Source organism: Lissotriton vulgaris, chromosome 5 (genome assembly GCF_964263255.1).
Source record: "Lissotriton vulgaris chromosome 5, aLisVul1.2, whole genome shotgun sequence".
Lineage (NCBI taxonomy): Eukaryota > Metazoa > Chordata > Amphibia > Caudata > Salamandridae > Lissotriton > Lissotriton vulgaris.
The window spans coordinates 78,312,579-78,332,398 of NC_141693.1; the positions used below are offsets into that span (position 1 = coordinate 78,312,579).

General features: G+C 49.8%; 1 protein-coding gene across 1 annotated transcript in view; it reads left to right on the plus strand.

Moving 5' to 3' along the window:
• LOC147710240 (E3 ubiquitin-protein ligase TRIM39-like) overlaps positions 1-19,820 on the plus strand; it is a 540,222-nt gene that overhangs the window by 455,386 nt on the left and 65,016 nt on the right. Inside the window, exon 5 of the mRNA XM_086920913.1 lies at positions 2,122-2,144. Coding sequence (XP_086777039.1) covers positions 2,122-2,144 — 23 coding nt within the window. The remainder of the gene's footprint in view (positions 1-2,121; positions 2,145-19,820) is intronic.

Below are 19,820 nucleotides of genomic sequence, written 5' to 3' on the forward strand. Positions count from 1 at the left end.
TATATGACCTGTTTCCGCTATCATTGTAGCATGATTTCTCCCTTTGTTTTTTGTGGAATTGTAACAATGCTGATTGTTTAATTTTTATTCATATGCCTGCTTATGTTAGTCCAAGTACTGCATCTTTGAGCACATAGTTAAAAATAAACATTTTAAACTTTTCTGTGTCTCTGATTACTCACGTTGTGGACTGGCATGAGAATATTAACTAAAGAGTGTTCTTGATTCCCACGTTCCTGAGAGTACCCTAAGTCGCATGTTCTGGGTTGGCTAATCATTGGTAGCTTCGCTTTAGGACAGAGAGCTAATAAGACACTGATGCTAGTTGGATAGGGGTTCTGGGTACTAAGGTGAGTTTTTGGTACACCACAATTCACTGAGGTCCTGGTGTTCTGTGCATGAGCAGAACCCCCGCAACAGGTGATCCTTGATGGAATCTGAGACACAAAAGAGGGAGAGGCCTTACTACTCTGCTGCTGCAGAAACCTATCCACAGCAACTCTTCTGGAGAAGAAAGAAGCAGGAAGGGGTCAGGGACTGTCCCTGCACTTCCAGGTGACACCTGTCTCCCTCCTTCCTTTCAGAAGAGCCTGGTCTTATTAAAGTATTTACAACAAGGGGTGGTGAGGGACAGAGTCTCTGAATTAAGCAGAAAGCTCTCACCCAGTCAGACATGAGTCCCTTTCTCACTGCACCATCAGGATTCAAGCAAGCCGGGCCGAAGACGGCTGAAATGCCAGAAACCGGTCCCCGGTAGCTTGTCTCCTTTCTGGTGAAGAATTGGCTTGGTAGTTTAGTCTGCCCTGTTCCCATGATGCACTGGGCCAGGGACAGACTGATTTGCATATAGCCAGGTTCTGAGCTGGGATGGTGCAGTGAGATAAATAACGGTGATGGATCATGCCCTGATCATTGGACTGGGTAAGAGTGGTCTGCTTAATTCAGACACTCCGTTCATCACCACCCCCTTTTCTGTATCGCTTTTGGCCACTATAGGTGTGGCAGGGTATACTCAGACATGAGTCCCTTTCTCACTGCACCATCAGGATTCAAGCAAGCCGGGCCGAAGACGGCTGAAATGCCAGAAACCGGTCCCCGGTAGCTTGTCTCCTTTCTGGTGAAGAATTGGCTTGGTAGTTTAGTCTGCCCTGTTCCCATGATGCACTGGGCCAGGGACAGACTGATTTGCATATAGCCAGGTTCTGAGCTGGGATGGTGCAGTGAGATAAATAACGGTGATGGATCATGCCCTGATCATTGGACTGGGTAAGAGTGGTCTGCTTAATTCAGACACTCTGTTCATCACCACCCCCTTTTCTGTATGGTCTTATTAAAGAGCAGCTCTATAGTTAGCAGCTCATAATTCCATTGTAACAGCGATTACAGTTGGTGAGATGTCTTTTGGAAGGCTTATATCACAGGAGAGGTCCAAATACCATTGGGGAATAAGTAAAAACTTGGGGGTCTCAGGGGTAGAGGCTCTTCTTAAATTACTCCTGGTGTTGCGCTCTTAGTTTTTGTGTTATCGCCGTTGAGGTCTTGTAAAATGGCATGTTTATGGGAGGAGGTTATTTATCATTTGTGATATTATGTGAGAGTCCCCATGTGCTGAGTCATGTGATACTGACTAGAATATAACAAACAATGCAGTGTCATTTGACCCATTTCAAAATATTACAGATGTATCTATCGTGACGGCAATCAAAATATCCCAGACTGTCCTGGTTCTTATATTACCACTCAGAATATTGCAGTCATGTGAAGGTTTCAGAATATCAGACTGTGTAATATGAACTCATTCATAGCATCACAGACTGCTGAGTCATGAGACCTTGTTCAGATTGTAACAGTCTCTGCTGCGTCCTGTGACCCCATTCAGAATATTACAGATTGTGCTGTCATGGGATTTCCATCCATGATATCACAGCGTGTGCAGACAGAATATCAGAGTTTGTATGAGGATGTGGGTGCAGCTCCCATCCTAATGTCATCTAACTAGAGATAGTTATTAGTGTTCAATGAAACGTATTGTTCAAAGCACATTTCACTCCTAAATTAATGCCAACATTTATTCTCTTTTGTGGAAACTAATTTCATTTTATTTCTTTCTCTGTTTTGCAGGATGTCAGAAGCACCCTAAGCAGGTAAGGCTGGTTTATTATCCTCTTCTCAGTGTGTAATGAGCAGGTCTTGCTGCTGCAGTGTGTAAAGGCCACTGATTAGTTCACACAAGTCCCTATCCTGCAAAAGAAATATGTCGAAGGATCTCAGATTGTAAAAAATACAACACACCTGTGGCCCACTTAAACTTATGTCCAGTACTTTGAAAGGTCCAAACTGTACTGGCTCCATTCTCCTTAGTCTCAAAATCCACAATGTATTCACAAGTTCTTTCAAACAGTTGATTTTGTTTTAAGAAATGTTGAGATCCTCACAAAACTTAATTGAGATCTCAGAAATCTCGGAGTCTCCATAAAAGCATCCTTGAGTCCTGAAAATACTCGCTGGCATCCTCTGGAAAATTGTTTGAGGGATGAAATAGTTTAATTAGTCCTCCACAAATGCCTATCTTCATAAAACGTCTCCCCCTCAAGTTTTCTGTCCGGTTTAGGGGTCGTGCACAGCTGGTCTTCGATGCCAATCCTAAGCTTCTCCTAACCAATGGCTCAAAATATCTATTAAAAACTGTGTCCAAGGATATTCTCAAAAGGCGAAAGAAGAGATGGGGTGGAGAGATAAAGATCCGCACATGGGGTGAGTGTCACAGCCACGGAGGTCTATGAATGGTCAGGGCACAGACTCCTAGGGCCCGATTCACAGAACTAGCTTAAGACAAAATCCTAATCTTCCTACCATTTTGGTATTCACAGAAGGCACTTACTGATTTTGGTATTCACAGAAGACACTTACTCATTTCGGTATTCACAAAAGTCTTTAAGTTAGGATTTTTCTCAGTTTAGGAGCAGTACAGTTAGGTTCCTAACTTTAGGACTCCTAAATGCCTTCTTAGAATACTGAAAGTCTTAAAGTTAGGATCCTAACTGTACTGCTCCTAAACTGAGAAAAATCCTAACTTAAAGACTTCTGTGAATACCGAAATGAGTAAGTGCCTTCTGTGAATACCAAAATGGTAGTAAGTTTAGGATTTTGTCTTAAGTTAGTTTTGTGAATCGGGCCTATAGATCGGAAAGTAATCACACTGCAGACAGAGTACGGTGACTTGTGCCAGAGCACACAATTAACTCCAGGTCAGCGCCATTCCCACTACAATGTATAAATTACCCAGTTTTTAGATGGTCCTGAGCCCAAAGGTGACAGGGATAGAACCCTCAATCCCTTTGTTGTACAGAAAGAATAATATGTGAACAACAGGTATAAAAACTAAATTAAACAAAGGAACCAAATTAAAAATTAAACAAATGAGAGAGAGCCCAGCTAGGCATGTACTAGTCTGGCAAGCAACAACCTCACAACACTCAAAAGCTACTAGGCAAATTGTTTCTGACTAAATTAATATTATTAGAGAGTAGTGAGACATGATACTTATTAGGGATGTCTTCTTTTGTGCAGCTAACAATGCCATCTCCTCAAAGCCTTTGCAGATACGCGACATCTGGATCACTAACAAAATAATCCAAGATGGCAACAGACAACACACTAATTGCGCTTGTTTTGGGCATGGATTCGAGAACTCACTTTACCCTGATTATTAAAAAGAATATAAAGTATTGAGGCTGGTGGTTGATTCTTTGCCAAATGTTGACCAAACATGTGAAAATAAAGATGAACCGACTGCCGTCGTCATAAACAAGCCTAATACAACGAAAGGAGAGAGACAGAAAGGGAAGGAGAGTGAAAGAGAGGGTGATGGAAGTACCAGAACAAAGACAGAAAGGGGACAGAGAAACTGATGGAGAGAAATACAGAAAGTGAGAGTGGAGAGAAACAGAAATGGACATAAAGGGACACAGAGAAAACGAGAGGGAGGGAGAACAGAGTGGAAGAATAAGAGAGTGGATGTGTAGAGTACAGACAAACCGGGGGAGATAGTGCAGGGAGTTATGGGTGAGTGAGAGAAGTGGAGAGAGGGATAGGTAAAGTACATGGCCAAATAGAAAGGGAAGAGAAATGGGGAGATATAGAGTGAGGGAGAAAGAGAGAGAAGGAAAGGGTGAAGCAAAAGTAAAGGGAGCAGGAAATAGGGAGGGTGAAATGGAGGGAACAAGAGAAAGAGACCGGTCCAAAAATGAGAGTGAAGGAGCGAAGGAAAAAGGGAGACAGAGTGATAGGCAGAGGGAGAAGATACAGTAGGCAAGATAATGAAAGATGTAAAGCGATATCAAGAGTAAGATTGTGAGAGCGAGATACAGAGAAGGAGAGGATAAGATATTCCCTCTTGTATGGCGCTATAGTTGGGTGGATAGCTGTTTGTCGTTTGAGAGTCATCTATAAGTAGTTGCGGGTTACAGCATAGGGGGTCACCTACCCCGTATTACGTCATAGGACAGTGCATGGGAGCAGTTTGTTGTTTCATGTGAGAATGCTTGCAAATATGAAAGCGAAAAAGTCAAGGAATTACTGGCTTGAGGTATTAGACAAAGCATCGAGGAAGTCAGATGGATCAAGGCCAAAGTACAAAACCTGTAATGAGAGCACCAGAAATTACTCAGCAGAGAAATCCGAACCGAAAAATGCAGATATTTCAGTAAGCACCACCTCATGGATTCCTGGTGCAGAACCTCAGATATTCTGTGTACAGTGACATGTACCAGTCCATATGATTAACTCCAGGTCAGCACTCTGACATTCAGAGCAGGCATTCAGAGACTCAAAAGTGCAGGACAACACAGATTCCAAGCTTCAGGACTTGAGAGATTCCCAGGTGCAGGACTACAGAGATTCCAAGGTGCAGGACTTGAGGCATTCCAAGGTGCATGGCTTTGAAAAAGGTGCAAGGATTTAGAGATACCCAGGTGCCGGAAACTAGAGATTAATGACAAGACACACAATTAAAGACATTTAAAAGTACCGCTAGGGGGCGTGGCCAAGATAGCGGAGTGAGGAGACGCTTTCACCCGGAGCTCCCGACCCGGGCCCTGAGCCTTCTGTATAGCTTGTTCTCCCCCCCACCGGCATAAAACCGATTGGGGACGGTGGGGAACCGATCGGGCTGTGCTAGAACCGAAATCCAGCTCTGGAGTGGTTGGGGGCCCGTAGTCCGGACCACGGCACTGAGCGACGCCGAGACCGGAAGCGAAGGAGAATGGCGGCCTAGCCGAGGTCGGGCAGAGCTTTGTCCCCGAAGCATGCAGCAGTCAGCGGTGGTACATTGGAAAGAAGTAGGGGACACGCCTGGGTGCCAAGACGGTGCTGGGAGGCCCGGAGAAGCGCTTGCTGCCCGTAGGGACGGCCCACCTCTGGTTGCGGTCCCGACGCAAATTGAGGCCGCGGCTGCGGCCTAGCTGATCGGAGGCTCTGCAGGCCAGAAGTTCGGTGTCGCTGGGAGCGTAGGCGTAACAAGAACCGCAGCGACAAGGATCGGAACCGGGGCCCTCCAAGGACTGCTACGGAGGCGTCAGCTCCTGGGCGACTGGCGATTGATCCCGGGGCCGGGCGGAGAGACACCCGGAGACGGCGCCATCACCGGAAAGGGTGCAACGACTTGCGGAAGCGTGAAGAGCCGCCATAGTTGCTTTCGGAGGTGTGAGGAAACCGGCGGACTGCGGTGTTGCGTGGTGCCCCTGAGAGCTACGCCGCGGATGGTCTGCTTGCCGTAGACAACAGCAGTGGCCGCAGAAGGATAAACTAGGCGAGAGGAACTGGATTGCCGCGGAAGGCTCCTCACACTTGATCGCTGCGTAGCCGAGAGCGGATAGTGGTGCTCGGGCCACAGAGGTCGTTTCCAGACTCGGGGGGGGGGGGAAGGGGGGGGGGGGGGGGGGTCCGGGAAGAGCACCCCGCGGCAGAGGGCCGAGTCATCCTGGCAAGAAGAGGCAGGTGGGGTCGAAGCCCGGGTGGCTGGCCGGTGCGGTCCCCGTACTCGGCTGAGCGGCCTTTAGGACAAGATGGCGAGCCAGAAGGGCAATAAACGGAACGATCGCACGCTCCCCGAGATGCTTGGCAGGTCTCAGACCAGGGGAGACAGGAATCAACCGTCGCCGAACGCGGCGAGTGGCTCTCACACAGCAGGGGGCAGTGAACCCCTGGTCACTCGATCCTTCTTGGAGTCACTTTTTGGCACACTGAGAGACGATTTTCAAACGTTGAAACAGGAGGTGGCCGGGGAGGTCCGCGAGATCCGAAGAGAGGTTGACGGGCTGGGTGAGAGGGTGGCCACGGTGGAAAGCTCCACACAGAGACAGGACGAGGAGATCACGCAGTTACAACAGGAAGTGTTGCGTTTAAGGGACTAACAGATGGACCTCCAGGCCCATAACAAAGACCTGGAAAACCGCTCTCGGCGGAACAACATCAGGGTCCGGGGAGTGCCATCGACGGAAGAGGGGACGGATGTGGCGGAATACCTGCGGGAGCTCTTCAGGGACATATTGGGCGAAGCGGCGGACTTTCCGGTACGGATTGATAGAGCTCATCGAGTGGGCCCTCAGAGGCGCGCAACAGCCCCACCTCCAGACATATTGGCCTTTCTACCTGATTTTCCGCTGAAAGAACGGATCATGGCGGAGGCCCGGAAAAAACCCTCGATGACGTTTCGTGGACACCCCGTGGCCTTGTATCAGGACCTGTCTGTCATCACCCTCCAAAAGCGGAAAACGTTCAAAATCGCAACAGACTTCTTGAAACAGCATGAAACACCTTACTCCTGGGGTCATCCATTCCGACTTATTTTTAGGTGGAACGGTGTGCTACATCAATTGACGCGTGCGAAGTACTGGGGATCATCGCGGAGGAGGAGGTCTCTGCCACGCAGGAGACGCGCCACAGAGGACGGGTGGCGCAGAGTCTCGAGGCGCAGAACATCAGCGGCATCCCAGCGCCCGAGCTCGCCTACCATCAGGGCTGATATGGCGAGCGCCATCCAAGAGGCCTCCAGGCACACCGTGTTGCACGACGGTGTCGCGCTAACAGCGTAAGACTGCTCCGGGGGGAGAACGACTTTGCATTACTGTTCTTGCTGGCTTAGGGCCATGAAGGGTTAGGGAGGGAGCAGAGGGAGGAAGGGTGTGGCTGGACGTCCACTACGATACGTTACCACGGACTTGTCCGGACAGGACATGGCTGGGACAATTTCTTGGGGGGTGTTGGGGGTCTTGGGGGTTTGGGGGGGGTTGGGGGTTGGGGTGGAGGGGAGTTGGGGCACCGAGAGGGGTGTGGAAGGAAGGGGAGTTGGGGAGTTTGGGGACAAGGGGGTTGGGAGCTGGGTAGGGAGGGGGTGGGTACAGTCCGTTCAGTGTTCTTGAGGTTTTCACAATGCCCTGAAGGGGAGTTCTGGGCAGTTGAGGCCCACAGGCCCTCCCTCATTGCACAGGATCCACTGCATGTTTCATTCTGTTTGGACTCTCTATGGCGACCCTTAAGGTAGTGACCCTTAACGTTAAGGGGCTTAATAATCCTGTCAAAAGGAGGGCAATCTTGTCCTTGTTGGAGAACACACAGGCTGACATTTGTCTTTTACAGGAGACTCACTTGCTTGCGCGGGACTGTCATAGATTACGTTCTCGTACATTCCCCACACAGTTCTTTTCTTCATCCAACACCAAGACGGCGGGGTGGCGATATTAGTGTCTACCTCCTTCGGGGGGAGGTACTACACAAGTTTGCAGAACAGAAGGGGAGACTCTTGGCGCATAGGTTCAAATTAGGGGCCCTGACATTTACCATCGGGACGATTTACTGTCCGAATGAACATCAGGATAGCTTCTTTCAGTCAGCATTAGTGGACATAACAGCATCCCCGGACAGGATCATAATTTTGGGTGGAGATTTGAATATGGTGGCGGACTTGGCTGTGGATAGGTCGGCCCAGCGTTCCCCACAGACAGGGAAAATGTCACAAGGAGTTAAATCCCAACTGGTGGACCTGGATCTTCATGATCTTTGGCGCCACTTGCACCCCACGGATCGCGACTACTCCTTTTACTCTCACGCACACAAAACATACGCAAGGCTGGACCACCTTATAGTTACCGGCCCAGTCCGTGATCTAGCTACGACGTCGGAGGTGGGGGTCATCTCTCTGTCTGATCACGCGCCGGTCTCGGGGAGCTTCTCTCTGCCAGCTGATCGGACCCCCCGTGGGGTCTGGCGCCTCAGAGACGCTCTTTTACATAAGAAAACAGTTGTGCAAAGGGTTACGGCGGCGATCAGGGACTTCCAAACGCATAATGATAACGCAGATACTTCGGTGGCGACACAGTGGGCCGCACTTAAGGCGGTGGCCAGAGGGGAATTTATCGCGGTCTCCTCGGCGGAGAACAGGGAACGGAGACAGAAACGGGACGAGCTCACACAACAAAGTCAGGGAATTGGAAAAGGTGCACCGACGCACGGGGCCCCCAGGATTTGGAAACCGCTTAAGGCAGCGAGGAAGCTCCTGTCCTCCCTGGACATGGATAGGGCAGAATATGCAGCACTTCGACTGAAACACGCTTATTACACGGGAGGGGACAGGTGGGGCCGCCTTCTGGCGAACAAACTCAGGGTGGCCCATGAGCGCCATTGGGTGAAGGAGATTGCAGTGGGCAATGGCGGGCTGGTCGCGGAGGATGTTCAGATAGCGGAGGCCTTCCGCCGATTTTACGCGGACTTATACACTGGGGAGAGCCTGATGGCGCAGGATTCGGAGGACTACCTGGACTCAGTCACACTACCATCCCTAGACACATCTCAATCGGAATACCTCGAAAGGGAGATACGGGTCGAGGAGGTGATTGCTGCCATCTCCAGGCTTAAACATGGTAAGGCCCCTGGCCCGGACGGTTACACAGCGCTCTTCTATAGGACGTTCAGCGCCACGTTGGCTCCTATCCTGACTAAATTGTTTAATTCCTTCTCCGAACCGAGGGCGATCCCACCAGATCTCCTACAGGCCACAGTGTCGGTTATACCTAAACCAGGGAAGGACCGAACCCAATGCAGCTCGTACCGTCCGATCTCCCTTTTGAACGTGGATTTAAAACTTTATACGGGAGACAGACGGTGGACAACACCAAGGGGGTAGTACATACTCTGGAGAAGGCTTCCCGGATCCCCGGAGAAAGAATGCTCCTATCTGTTGATGCCGAAAAGGCGTTCGACCAGGTGCACTGGCCCTATTTGGAACGGGTTATGGCAAGGATGGGCATAGGTGAAAAATTTCGCACCCTGGTTTTTAACTGCTACCGGTTCCCGTCGGCGGTGGTGCGGGTGAACGGCTGTAGCTCTCAAAGGTTTGGCATTGAACAAGGCACCAGGCAGGGCTGCCCACTGTCCCCACTCCTTTTCGCGATATACATGGAGCACTTTGGCCAGAGAATCCGGCGGAACCCGGATGCGATTGGAGGGAGGATGGGGGGATATATTCACACGGTCCGCCTCTATGCGGACGATGTGATTCTGACCTTGGAGGAACCGAGGCGTGCTCTGCCTGCGTATATTGATGAATTGGAGGCTTTTTCACGGGTGGCTGGATTCAAAATGAACATGGGTAAATCAACAGCACTGGGCATCTCCCTGACTCCTGCAACACGGCGGGAGTTGCAGGGCCTCTTCCCCATGCATTGGTTGGCCCACCAGGTCCAGTACTTGGGTATCCTGTTGGCACCTACATTGCAAACCATGGTGACAGCCAATTATACGGGTTTGACTGGAATGATTAAGGAGGAACTGGGGAGGTGGAGCAAGGGATTGATATCGTGGCTCGGGAGAGTAGCAGCGGTTAAAATAACGGTCCTCCCACAGATTTTATATCTATTCCGGGCCCTGCCGTTGCAGCCGCCTAAAGGCTGGCTCCAGCAGACACAGTCGGCCCTGTCCCGTTTTATTTGGCAAGGCCGCAAGTCAAGGATGAGGAGGGTTCTCTCCACGTTGGCACCGGAATCGGGGGGACTGGGGGTCCCAGATTTACGCAAATATTTTCAAGCGGCGCAGCTTAGATACCTGGTCGAATGGAGCCGAAGGGAATCGGACAAGCACTGGCTGTTCCAAGATCAGGCGGTGGCGGGCCGTCCCTTACAAGAGGTGCCCTTTCTGCGTAGGGCTCATCGCCCTCCGAATCTCTACGCGTCTTTTGTGACGCGGGTTCCGCTGAGGGTGTGGGATGCTACTAGCAAGGCACACGCGCTTACCACGTTCCCCCCTCCGTTCACACATATTGCAGACAACCCGGACTTCACACCGGGGATTACCCAGGGAGCTTTTGCACACTGGCGTGCTGCCGGTTGCAGGGCCCTTTTCCATGTGTATGGACCGGACGGAGTTCTCCCTTTCCAGACTCTTAAGGAGGAATATGGTTTGGCTGAGATGGATAGGATGCGATACTGGCAGGTGCGACACTGGGCTTTGCAGCCATAGGTGCGTGAGCTGGCAGACAGGAAATTATTGCCGGACGAGAGGTGGTTAGTGACGCGAGCTTCGGATGCTAAGCTTATCACGGATCTTTACAAAATGTTACAGCCCCCCCCCCCCCCCCCCCCCACCCACACACTTTCATAACCCAGGTAGGGAACGCCGGAACAGAGAGCTGGGTAGAACGCTGAGCCATAAAGAGTGGGACCAGATTTCATATCGCGCACAACACTCTGCATACCATGTAGGACTAACTGAAACTTTCACTAAGGTGTCTACCTACTGGTATTACACTCCGGAGCGGTTGCATGAGATGGATAGACATATTGATAATACCTGTTGGCGAGAGTGTGGGCAACCTGGTACACTGACACATGTCCTGTGGGAGTGCCCGTTGTTGAGCCTCTATTGGAAGGAGGTGCTCGATGAGATCGACACCCGCTTTGAGATAGAGTTGCCCCGTTTCCCAGCATACGTCCTGTTGGGCTTGCCTAATGGGCTGATGTATCCACTAAAATCGCGCAGGGGTAGACAAATTGCAATAGCACTGGGCTCCGCCGTTCAGAACATTCTAATACACTGGCGGACCACCACTGTTCCATCCATCACGGGTTGGCTACATAGGTTATGGCATGTCCTGGGCATGGAGAAATTATCACTGATGATGGCCGGGGAAGTAGATCAATTCGAGGAGTTGTGGCGGCCCTTTCATGCATTACTGGCCACCGAGTTTAGGGAACTGACCTGTCCGAGGTACCTGAGGCTCTTGGGACTGACACCACCGCTGGACTTCACCGCTTAATAACCACAGGCTGGATAGAGATAGGGGATAGTGGGGTGGGCTGAGCGCAGAAGGTTTAGCCAGATAGGACACTGGACGGGGGTACTGGGAGGGGGGTAGGGGGGCCAGGGGGGGGTTGGGAAGGGAAGTTGGGGGGGGAGCTGTTTCTTTAAAGGGAAAGGGTACAGAGACTTCATTTCTACCTCAGGGTGTTATTTAATGTGATGTGGATGGAACCGGAGCCCACGCAGCCTCTACTGTACTTGCGGGACATATAGCATTATCTTGAAGATGGGCTCCCGGGGACACAGCACAAATGTCATTGCTTTAATGTCTTTCTTCTCTGTGTACTCTTTCAATAAAATACTTTAAACATAAAAGTACTGCTAGTATATATTCCCCCGTGGAGTGAACTTTCTTTTCATCTTTCTTTTTCTTTCGTCTGCCGCATGCACTGGACAACCATCTCTCCAACTCAGACTAGTATGTTTGTTCTGAAGGACATAGATGGCATACAAAGTGCACACACCCCAGATACATTTACTCCCCCTTTAATAGAGACACCCGAGTCTTGTTTGGTTTCCGCAGTGTTTACGTTTTTATTAAAAATACAGTTCAAGGCCAATTACTCCATTGGTCTACATTTCTTTATTATAAACTTTAAAACTTGTTTCTCAAAAATTACAGTATTCAAATATTCACACGTATATACATATTCATTCTATTTACAGCCCGTTCTCCAACGGGGCTTTGCTTGACCTTCGCCCTGTGCCAGCAGGCCACAACCAAGTTTGCCTGCTCTCCTTAATGTAACCGCCCTCCGGTTAACAGAGCCGCAGATAAATAATCTGCCACCACTTGTGGCACCCAACGGCTTCCAGGGTAGAGCTAGAGAATCCAGGGCCACCAGCAGGTCAACCCCAAATCTCCCGCCAGCCCGGAGCCCATGATGATTTAAGACCTATTCTGGGGGTATAAATGGCACTGACCAAAGGAGTCCCTGTGATACCTCTTGTCCAGGACCCCACGACCGCGCTTACTGAAGCCCTAATTCAGGGAAAGGTGGGTGGGTGACTTCTTTATGCGACGTCCGACTCCTGGGAGGTCAAGTGGACAAAGAGGGGGACCTAACGTGAGGCACGGGCTCTTAAGCTGCGCGCTCCAAACTACTTCCGGGTCGCTCTGACCCAGTTGGTGACGCGCTTCCTGTTTCTCTCTTCTATATCCCTTCCGGGTCGCGCGACCCGGAAGGGATTTCCCTACCTTTGTGGCCCTTTTGGCTGCCACTAACGGCGCCACGTCCCTTATGAGGGGTGGCGCCTTGCATAGATGGCATACAAAGTGCACACACCCCAGATAAATTTACTCACCCTTTAATAGAGACACCTGAGTCTTGTTTGGTTTCCGCAGTGTTTACGTTTTTATTAAAAATACACTCCATTGGTCTTCATTTCTTTATTGTAAACTTTAAAACTTGTTTCTCAAAAATCACAGTATTCAAATATTCACACGTATATACATATTCATTCTATTTACAGCCCGTTCTCCAACGGGGCTTTGCTTGACCTTCGGGCTGTGCCAGCAGGCCACAACCAAGTTAGCCTGCTCTCCTTAATGTAACCACCCTCCGGTTAACAGAGCTGCAGGTAAATAATCTGCCACCACTTGTGGCACCCAACGGCTTCCAGGGTAGAGCTACAGAATCCAGGGCCACCAGCAGGTCAACCCCAAATCTCCCGCCAGCCCGGAGCCCATGATGATTTAAGACCTATTCTGGGGTAAAAATGGCACTGACCAAAGGAGTCCCTGTGATTCCTCTTGTCCAGGACCCCGCCACAGGACGAGGCACTTACTGGCGGACTCGACCTCCCCCCCTGCACTCAAGAGCTTCCAAAATGGCCCCTAGCACTGTTTGTATAAAAAGTTCATTGCCCGCCTTTGAGAGGTGCACTCAGTCCGTAGCGTACAGTTCTGGCCTAGACGTTTGTATTAGTTTGTGCCTGATGGTACTAATGCTTGATTTCTGAAGTATTTCCGCCACTGACTCATTCAACCTTTTCACACACGTATTCACCGCCTTCGGAGGCGCGCCCCGTGCCCATACCTGCCTCGGAATGACTTCGGACCATAGCAAGATGGCATTCGTCAACATATTCCTGATAGCTGCCAGCCCAGTGAACAATGATTCTTTGACACCCCTCCTTCCCGCCGGGATCATGCCGTTGCCTCCACAATGCAACACCAGTACATCTGGGGTGGGCATGCCTCTGTTCATGGCTGCCCGCAGATCGTTAGGGGCATCGGCTAAATGCTGCCCCCCTATCCCCACCCAATGATGGTCCAACCCTTGGGCCTCCTGCACCTTTCTTTCCAGCAAACTTGTGAAGATCAACCCCGCCCTGCGAATAAAGGAGTGGCCGCACCAGCATATTTGGGGTCTTTTTGAATGACAATGATCAGAACTAAACGTGTACAACGAGGGAGGCACGCTACAACACTCAAACTAATTGCGGGCGGACGTAACGCTCGTAACACGCTGATTTCCAACGTCCTAATCTCCTAATAGTTTCTTCTGGGAGCCCCAGGCCTGCCGCTGTAGTAGGCGCCCCAATGCGGAATGAATGGGATGTGAAGTCAGTTGAATCTACGCCCAACCTCGTCAAAGCCAGCTTAACCACCCGTGTGAACTGAAATCTAGTGAGGGGATACCCGTCCCTATGCAACAAAACTCTGTCATCGCCCCCTTGCGGCCTGATTTGCAGGAACTCCCCTGTCAGTCTAACGGGACAGTACGACACCCCTGCTACACTGCCTAATTGTAACCACCTCCCCTTACCCAAGGGGTCTGTCTTTGATCTCCGTACCCTGACTCTCAGGACGTCCCCTGCCTCAATCAAGTCTCCACACCGTAAGCCCCTTTCCTTATCCGCCTTAGAGGCCGGGAGAAATTCCGAGATCCTGAGTGCCCCACAAAAGGCTAGTGCGTAAGCTACCCTAAATAGCTGGGTTTCGTAGGGGGAAAAACAAATCTTGGGCAAGGACTCCAGGATGTCTACCAGCCTGGTCACGTCTATGGGCCTTCTTGAATCCTTCGCCCCTGGGGCTAAACGTTCCCATCCCTTCACAGCTCTCCTCACTCTCTGGTCCTTTGTTGGATCTGCCACACCCTTTAAGCCTGCATAGAATGCTAATGCCGACAGTTGCCTCTTCATCATTGCCGCTGATTTCCCGCTGTCCCTCTGATGCACTATGAAGCCTAATACGCTCAAGGGTGAGAATAGCTCAACTAAACCTGCCCCTTTTAAGTAGTCTTGATAAAACTGCCACGACCTCTCATACATACTCTTAGTCTTGGGGGCCAAGGATGCAGTTATCAACTCAGGAGCTGCGGGGCACCAAGCTTCCATAGCCCCGCTGGGAAGTCCGTCATCTCTCTGTCTGCTCACGGCCAATGTGCGCGGAATTCTGGCAACTTAAAACGGGACAAGGCGTCAGCGGTGTGGTTGTCTACCCCCGGGACATGTCTTGCAGTAATATGTACATTGCGACGCAGGCATTGCAACACTAGTTCTTTCAATAGACGCAGCACCCATGTGCAAGTTGCTCTCTGATTGTTAATCGCCATCACCACTGACATGCTGTCTGACCAGAAAACAATGCGCCTGTTTGCTAGCGTGTTCCCCCACAGGTGCAGTGCCACTACTATGGGAAACAGTTCCAAGAAAGTAACATTGCGTGTCAGACCCTGACGTGCCCATTCCTCCGGCCAATGCTGCATGCACCACTTGGGACCCCAAATTGCCCCGAAGCCTACGCTTCCTGCCGCATCTGTTAACAGTTCAAGGTCTGCATTCGAGGAGCTCGGTTTCCGCCATATCACTGACCCATTAAAGTTCTCTAGGAAGTCCTTCCAAATGTTCAAGTCATACCTCACCTCGGCTGACAGCCTAACTCTATGGTGTTTTGCGCGGAGCCCTGACATTGCCCTTGCTATGCTCCTAGAGAATGCCCTGCCCATCGGGATGACTCTCAAGGCGAAGTTCAGTTGCCCTAACAAGACTTGCAGCTGATGTAATGTGACCTTCCTTGACCTTAAACAGTCCTCAATAGCAGCCTTGACGGCAGACACCTTTGACCTGGGTAGCCTACAAACCCCTTCTCTGGTGTCAATTTCAATGCCTAAGAATGTCAGGCATGTAGTCGGCCCTTCTGTCTTTTCTGCTGCCAGTGGAACCCCAAGGGCTTCAGCCAGGTGCTGGAAGCCCAGCAGGGCCTTCCTGCATGACTGCGAACCCTGAGGACCGAGGAATAGAAAATCGTCTAGGTAGTGTACCACTGCATGAGATTTATCCATTGAAAGGAATTTCTCCACCGCCCATTCTAAGAACCTGGCAAAAGATTCAAATACTGCGCACGCGATTGAACAGCCCATAGGCATGCACAGGTCAATTAAATAATCTCCTCTGAAGGTGAAACACAAGAACTTAGTATCTTCTGGATGCACTGGCAGGAGCCTAAATGCAGCCTCGATAAAGGACTTGGCCATTAGGGCCCCTTCACCCAGGGCCTGCAACTTTTCGATTGCGGTGTTAAATGTTGTATAACGGACCGTGCAAAGTTCTGGGTCAAGCTTGTCGTTGACAGATAGACCTGGGGGGCTCGACAAATTATGTATCGGGCGAAATTTCCCTTTCTCTTTTTTAGGCACTAACCCCAGGGGAGAGCAGACCAAATCAAGCTTTGGAGGTTGTTTGAAGGGACCCGCCACCCTCCCCAAGGCAACTTCTTTCATTATCTTATTTTCTGCTGCTTCCATATTCTGCAGCACAGAGCTCTGGTTGCGCGGGGGGACACTGGTGGGGGTAGCTGCAGACTGGATACGAAAACCGGATATAAAACCATTGTGTAAGAACTGAGCCTCTTGCAGCTTGTCGTACTTGTTAAGGAGGTGTGTCAGCACATGCGTCTTAATGGGAGTTGGCAGATTTCTCGGATGGCTGCGGTGGCTTCCCTTTAGCTGCGGCTTGGACCGGCTGCTCTCTTGGTCTTCCTGACTTCTTAAAGACCTGACCTCTGGATGAGTCGGGCCCCCACAGTAGGAGCAGCAATGTTTGAACCTACACGTAGCCCCTCTGGTGCACTCATTCTTGTTATACAGCCAGCAGGCCTGTTTTTTATCTCCTGCCCCCTTGTCGTTCCAAAAGGACTGATTGTTTGAAGGGTAAGTAGCTTTGTTCGCAGGTGCAGAGTAATAAAACACTGCATGCCATACATTAATCTCCCGCTGGTCCCACGCTATCCCGGGGTGTACTGCCTTCATTTGCCTTAACTTGGTGTCATATTGTAACCACCCTGTGCCCGGAAATTCAGAAGCCGCCACATGTATCAAAGATATGAAGCAGAGTGATACGAAGGAGAGCACGAATTATGAGCGCTGGTAAAAACCATTGATTGCACACAATTTTAAAGTGTCTATAAACTGTTTTTAAACTTGTAAATGCACTCACCTACCTAAATGTAAAGCGCATCCCCGGTCTACCGCCAAAAGTTTGGTTTGAGTGGAGGGACGGCGCCACGCCCACCACGGAGGAAGTGATTGTTACTTCCAGGGCACAACCAATCAGCGACCTGAAGCTGACTCCCCACAGGTTCTTAAGCCGCGCCCGTCTTTCCCTCTGTTGATTCTGAAGCAGAGTGATACGAAGGAGAGCACGAATTATGAGCGCTGGTAAAAACCATTGATTGCACACGATTTTAAAGTGTCTATAAACTGTTTTTAAACTTGTAAATGCACTCACCTACCTAAATGTAAAGCGCATCCCCGGTCTACCGCCAAAAGTTTGGTTTGAGTGGAGGGACGGCGCCACGCCCACCACGGAGGAAGTGATTGTTACTTCCAGGGCACAACCAATCAGCGACCTGAAGCTGACTCCGCCCCTGCCCCCTGCCCCTATTATCCATGTGTCCTCGACCGCGTAGCGGGCGCGCGCAGCGGGTGCGCCGATGTCGCGCCGAAGTCAAGCCAAAGTCCTGCCCGTCTGCGCCCGTCCGCGACCAGACGCGGCCAGCGGCCACGACCCTTGGCGCTGCCAGCCACTCCCATATTACTTACTCGAAAGAGGCTCTTCTGGCATGTATTCCTTCTACATGCTCAAAAGGCAAGAATTTAAACTGCACATACACCCCTTTTTCCTGTTCTGAATGTAACCTCTGTCTCCTGTCCATACCCTCTGAAATTGATTTGGAAACTGCCGACTTTCCACCAAAGCGGCATATACCAATTCCTCCTCAACCATTAGTCAACCACTGTTTTATCAGTTTAAATTGTAGGTCACTACCTAAACACAAAAGGGATATTTATGATCTTCTTTCTGATTTACAACCAGCTGCACTGTTTCTTACGGAGACCTGGCTGACCAATAGCTCGGGTCCAGACATTGCAGCTGCGCTACCTACTAACTATAGCTATATTAGCAAAAACAGAACACATAAAGAAGGGGGTGGTATCGCCATCATTTTTCAAAACTCCTATGTATGTCAATGGATGGATCTTGACATTCCCAATTGTGAAGCTGGTTCTTTTAAGCTTAAGTTATCTTCGAATTTCACTCTATCTGGTGCTTTAATATATCGAGCCCCGGGCACAGCCAGCACGTGGGCTGCTTCGTTTCCCGAGCTCATTGCACCATATCTACTAGAGGCAACCAACTTTTTGATAGTTGGAGACTTAAACATCCATCTAAATGACATCTCCAGTCACACCAGTACCAACTTTTTAGCAGATCTATCGGCCTTAAATCTCACCCTTCATAATGAAGGTCCAACCCATAAGGCAGGTAATCTCCTTGATCCAATCTTCTTCAATCAAGATAACATCATTTGCAAACCACCGAAGCCTATTCCTTGGTCTGACCACTATTTAGTGGAATTTACAATAGCAACACCACAGCTGACCATCTCTCGTAAAGCTTCATCTGGTCCCAGAGTGTTAAGGAACTGGAAAAAGTTGGATGCTATGAAGCTCAATACCTGTCTTAGGGACACCAGGCCCTTAATCAACACAACAAATATAGGAGATGCTACAACTATCCAAAACTGGCTCAGTTCTGCCATAAATACATGTCTTCCACAGAAAAATATAAACCAAACTCCACTCCATCCTCCTGCTCCCTGGTTTACTGATGCCCTTAGGCTGGAAAAAACAACCTGTAAAAATCTTGAGCGCAGATGGCGTGCACACTATGATCCCGCACAAAAATTATTATATAAAGCAGCCCTGCTGAATTACCATGCAAATTGTGCATTAGCTAGAGCCGAATTTGCTAAAACAACTATTGAAAATGCCCAAAATCGGCCCAAAGCACTTTTTAAAATCATCCGGGATTTATCTGGCTCATCCTGCCAACCAAAAGCACCCTCCCTAGACTCTGCACAGTGCAATGCTCTGGCAGAATTCTTTCAAAAAAAAATCGACAAAATCTATGAGGAGTTCAAAGACCCAAATAGTCCTCCATCAGTCCCGAACTCCCCGGAAAGCTTGTCCAAATCAGGAAAAGTTATTAATCACCCCGTCTCAGCCACTCACCCCCAGCTTCTAACCAACTGGGTCCCCCTGAACTTGTTTTCATTACACGAAATTATAAAAACTATTAAGTCTGGCTCTCCCCTTGACCCTTTCCCCCCCCAAATCCTTCCTTCACTTGACACCCCTTCCCTCACGCTCATTTTAGAGCTTCTGAACAGTTCTTTGAGAGAGGCTGAAGTCCCTAAAGCTTGGAAACATGCCATGGTCTCACCTCTTCCAAAGAAATCTACCGCAGATCCAAACGACCCCTCTAATTTCCGTCCAATCTCGCTGCTGCCCCTTTTCTCCAAAATTTTGGAGAAACATATTGTCTCCCAACTCACTCACTTCACAGAATCCAATCACCTTCTTCACACATCCCAATCCGGTTTTAGGACAGGTTTTTCAACGGAATCCACCTTACTTGGTGTCTCTGAAACCATACGTCGGCAAGTGGATGAAGGGGAGACCGTGGCACTTATATTACTCGACTTAAGTGCCGCATTTGACACGGTCTCCCACACCATCCTCCTTAACACCTTGCAAACCTATGGTATCACAGGACCAGCACTGGCTTGGCTTAGTAGTTTTCTCTCTGAGAGAACTTTTCAAGTATTTTCGGCCACATCCTCTTCTCAACCCCATAATCAACCTTATGGGGTTCCCCAGGGCTCGATACTCAGCCCTTTATTATTTAATTTATACGTCAGTCCCCTTGCCCGTTTAGCCGAACAATCTGGGTTGACAATTTACTCATACGCTGACGACACCCAGATTGTTTACTCACTCTCGGCAAATGCACATTCCAACCCATCTTCCCTCCATTTGGGCCTCTCCAACATTGCCAATTGGATGTTTGAGAATAAGCTAAAACTCAATGGAGGAAAGACGGAATTACTTTTATTTGGAAAACAAACCTCCTTGTGGGGCCCACAACATTGGCCCTCTCAGATGGGGCCGACACCCACC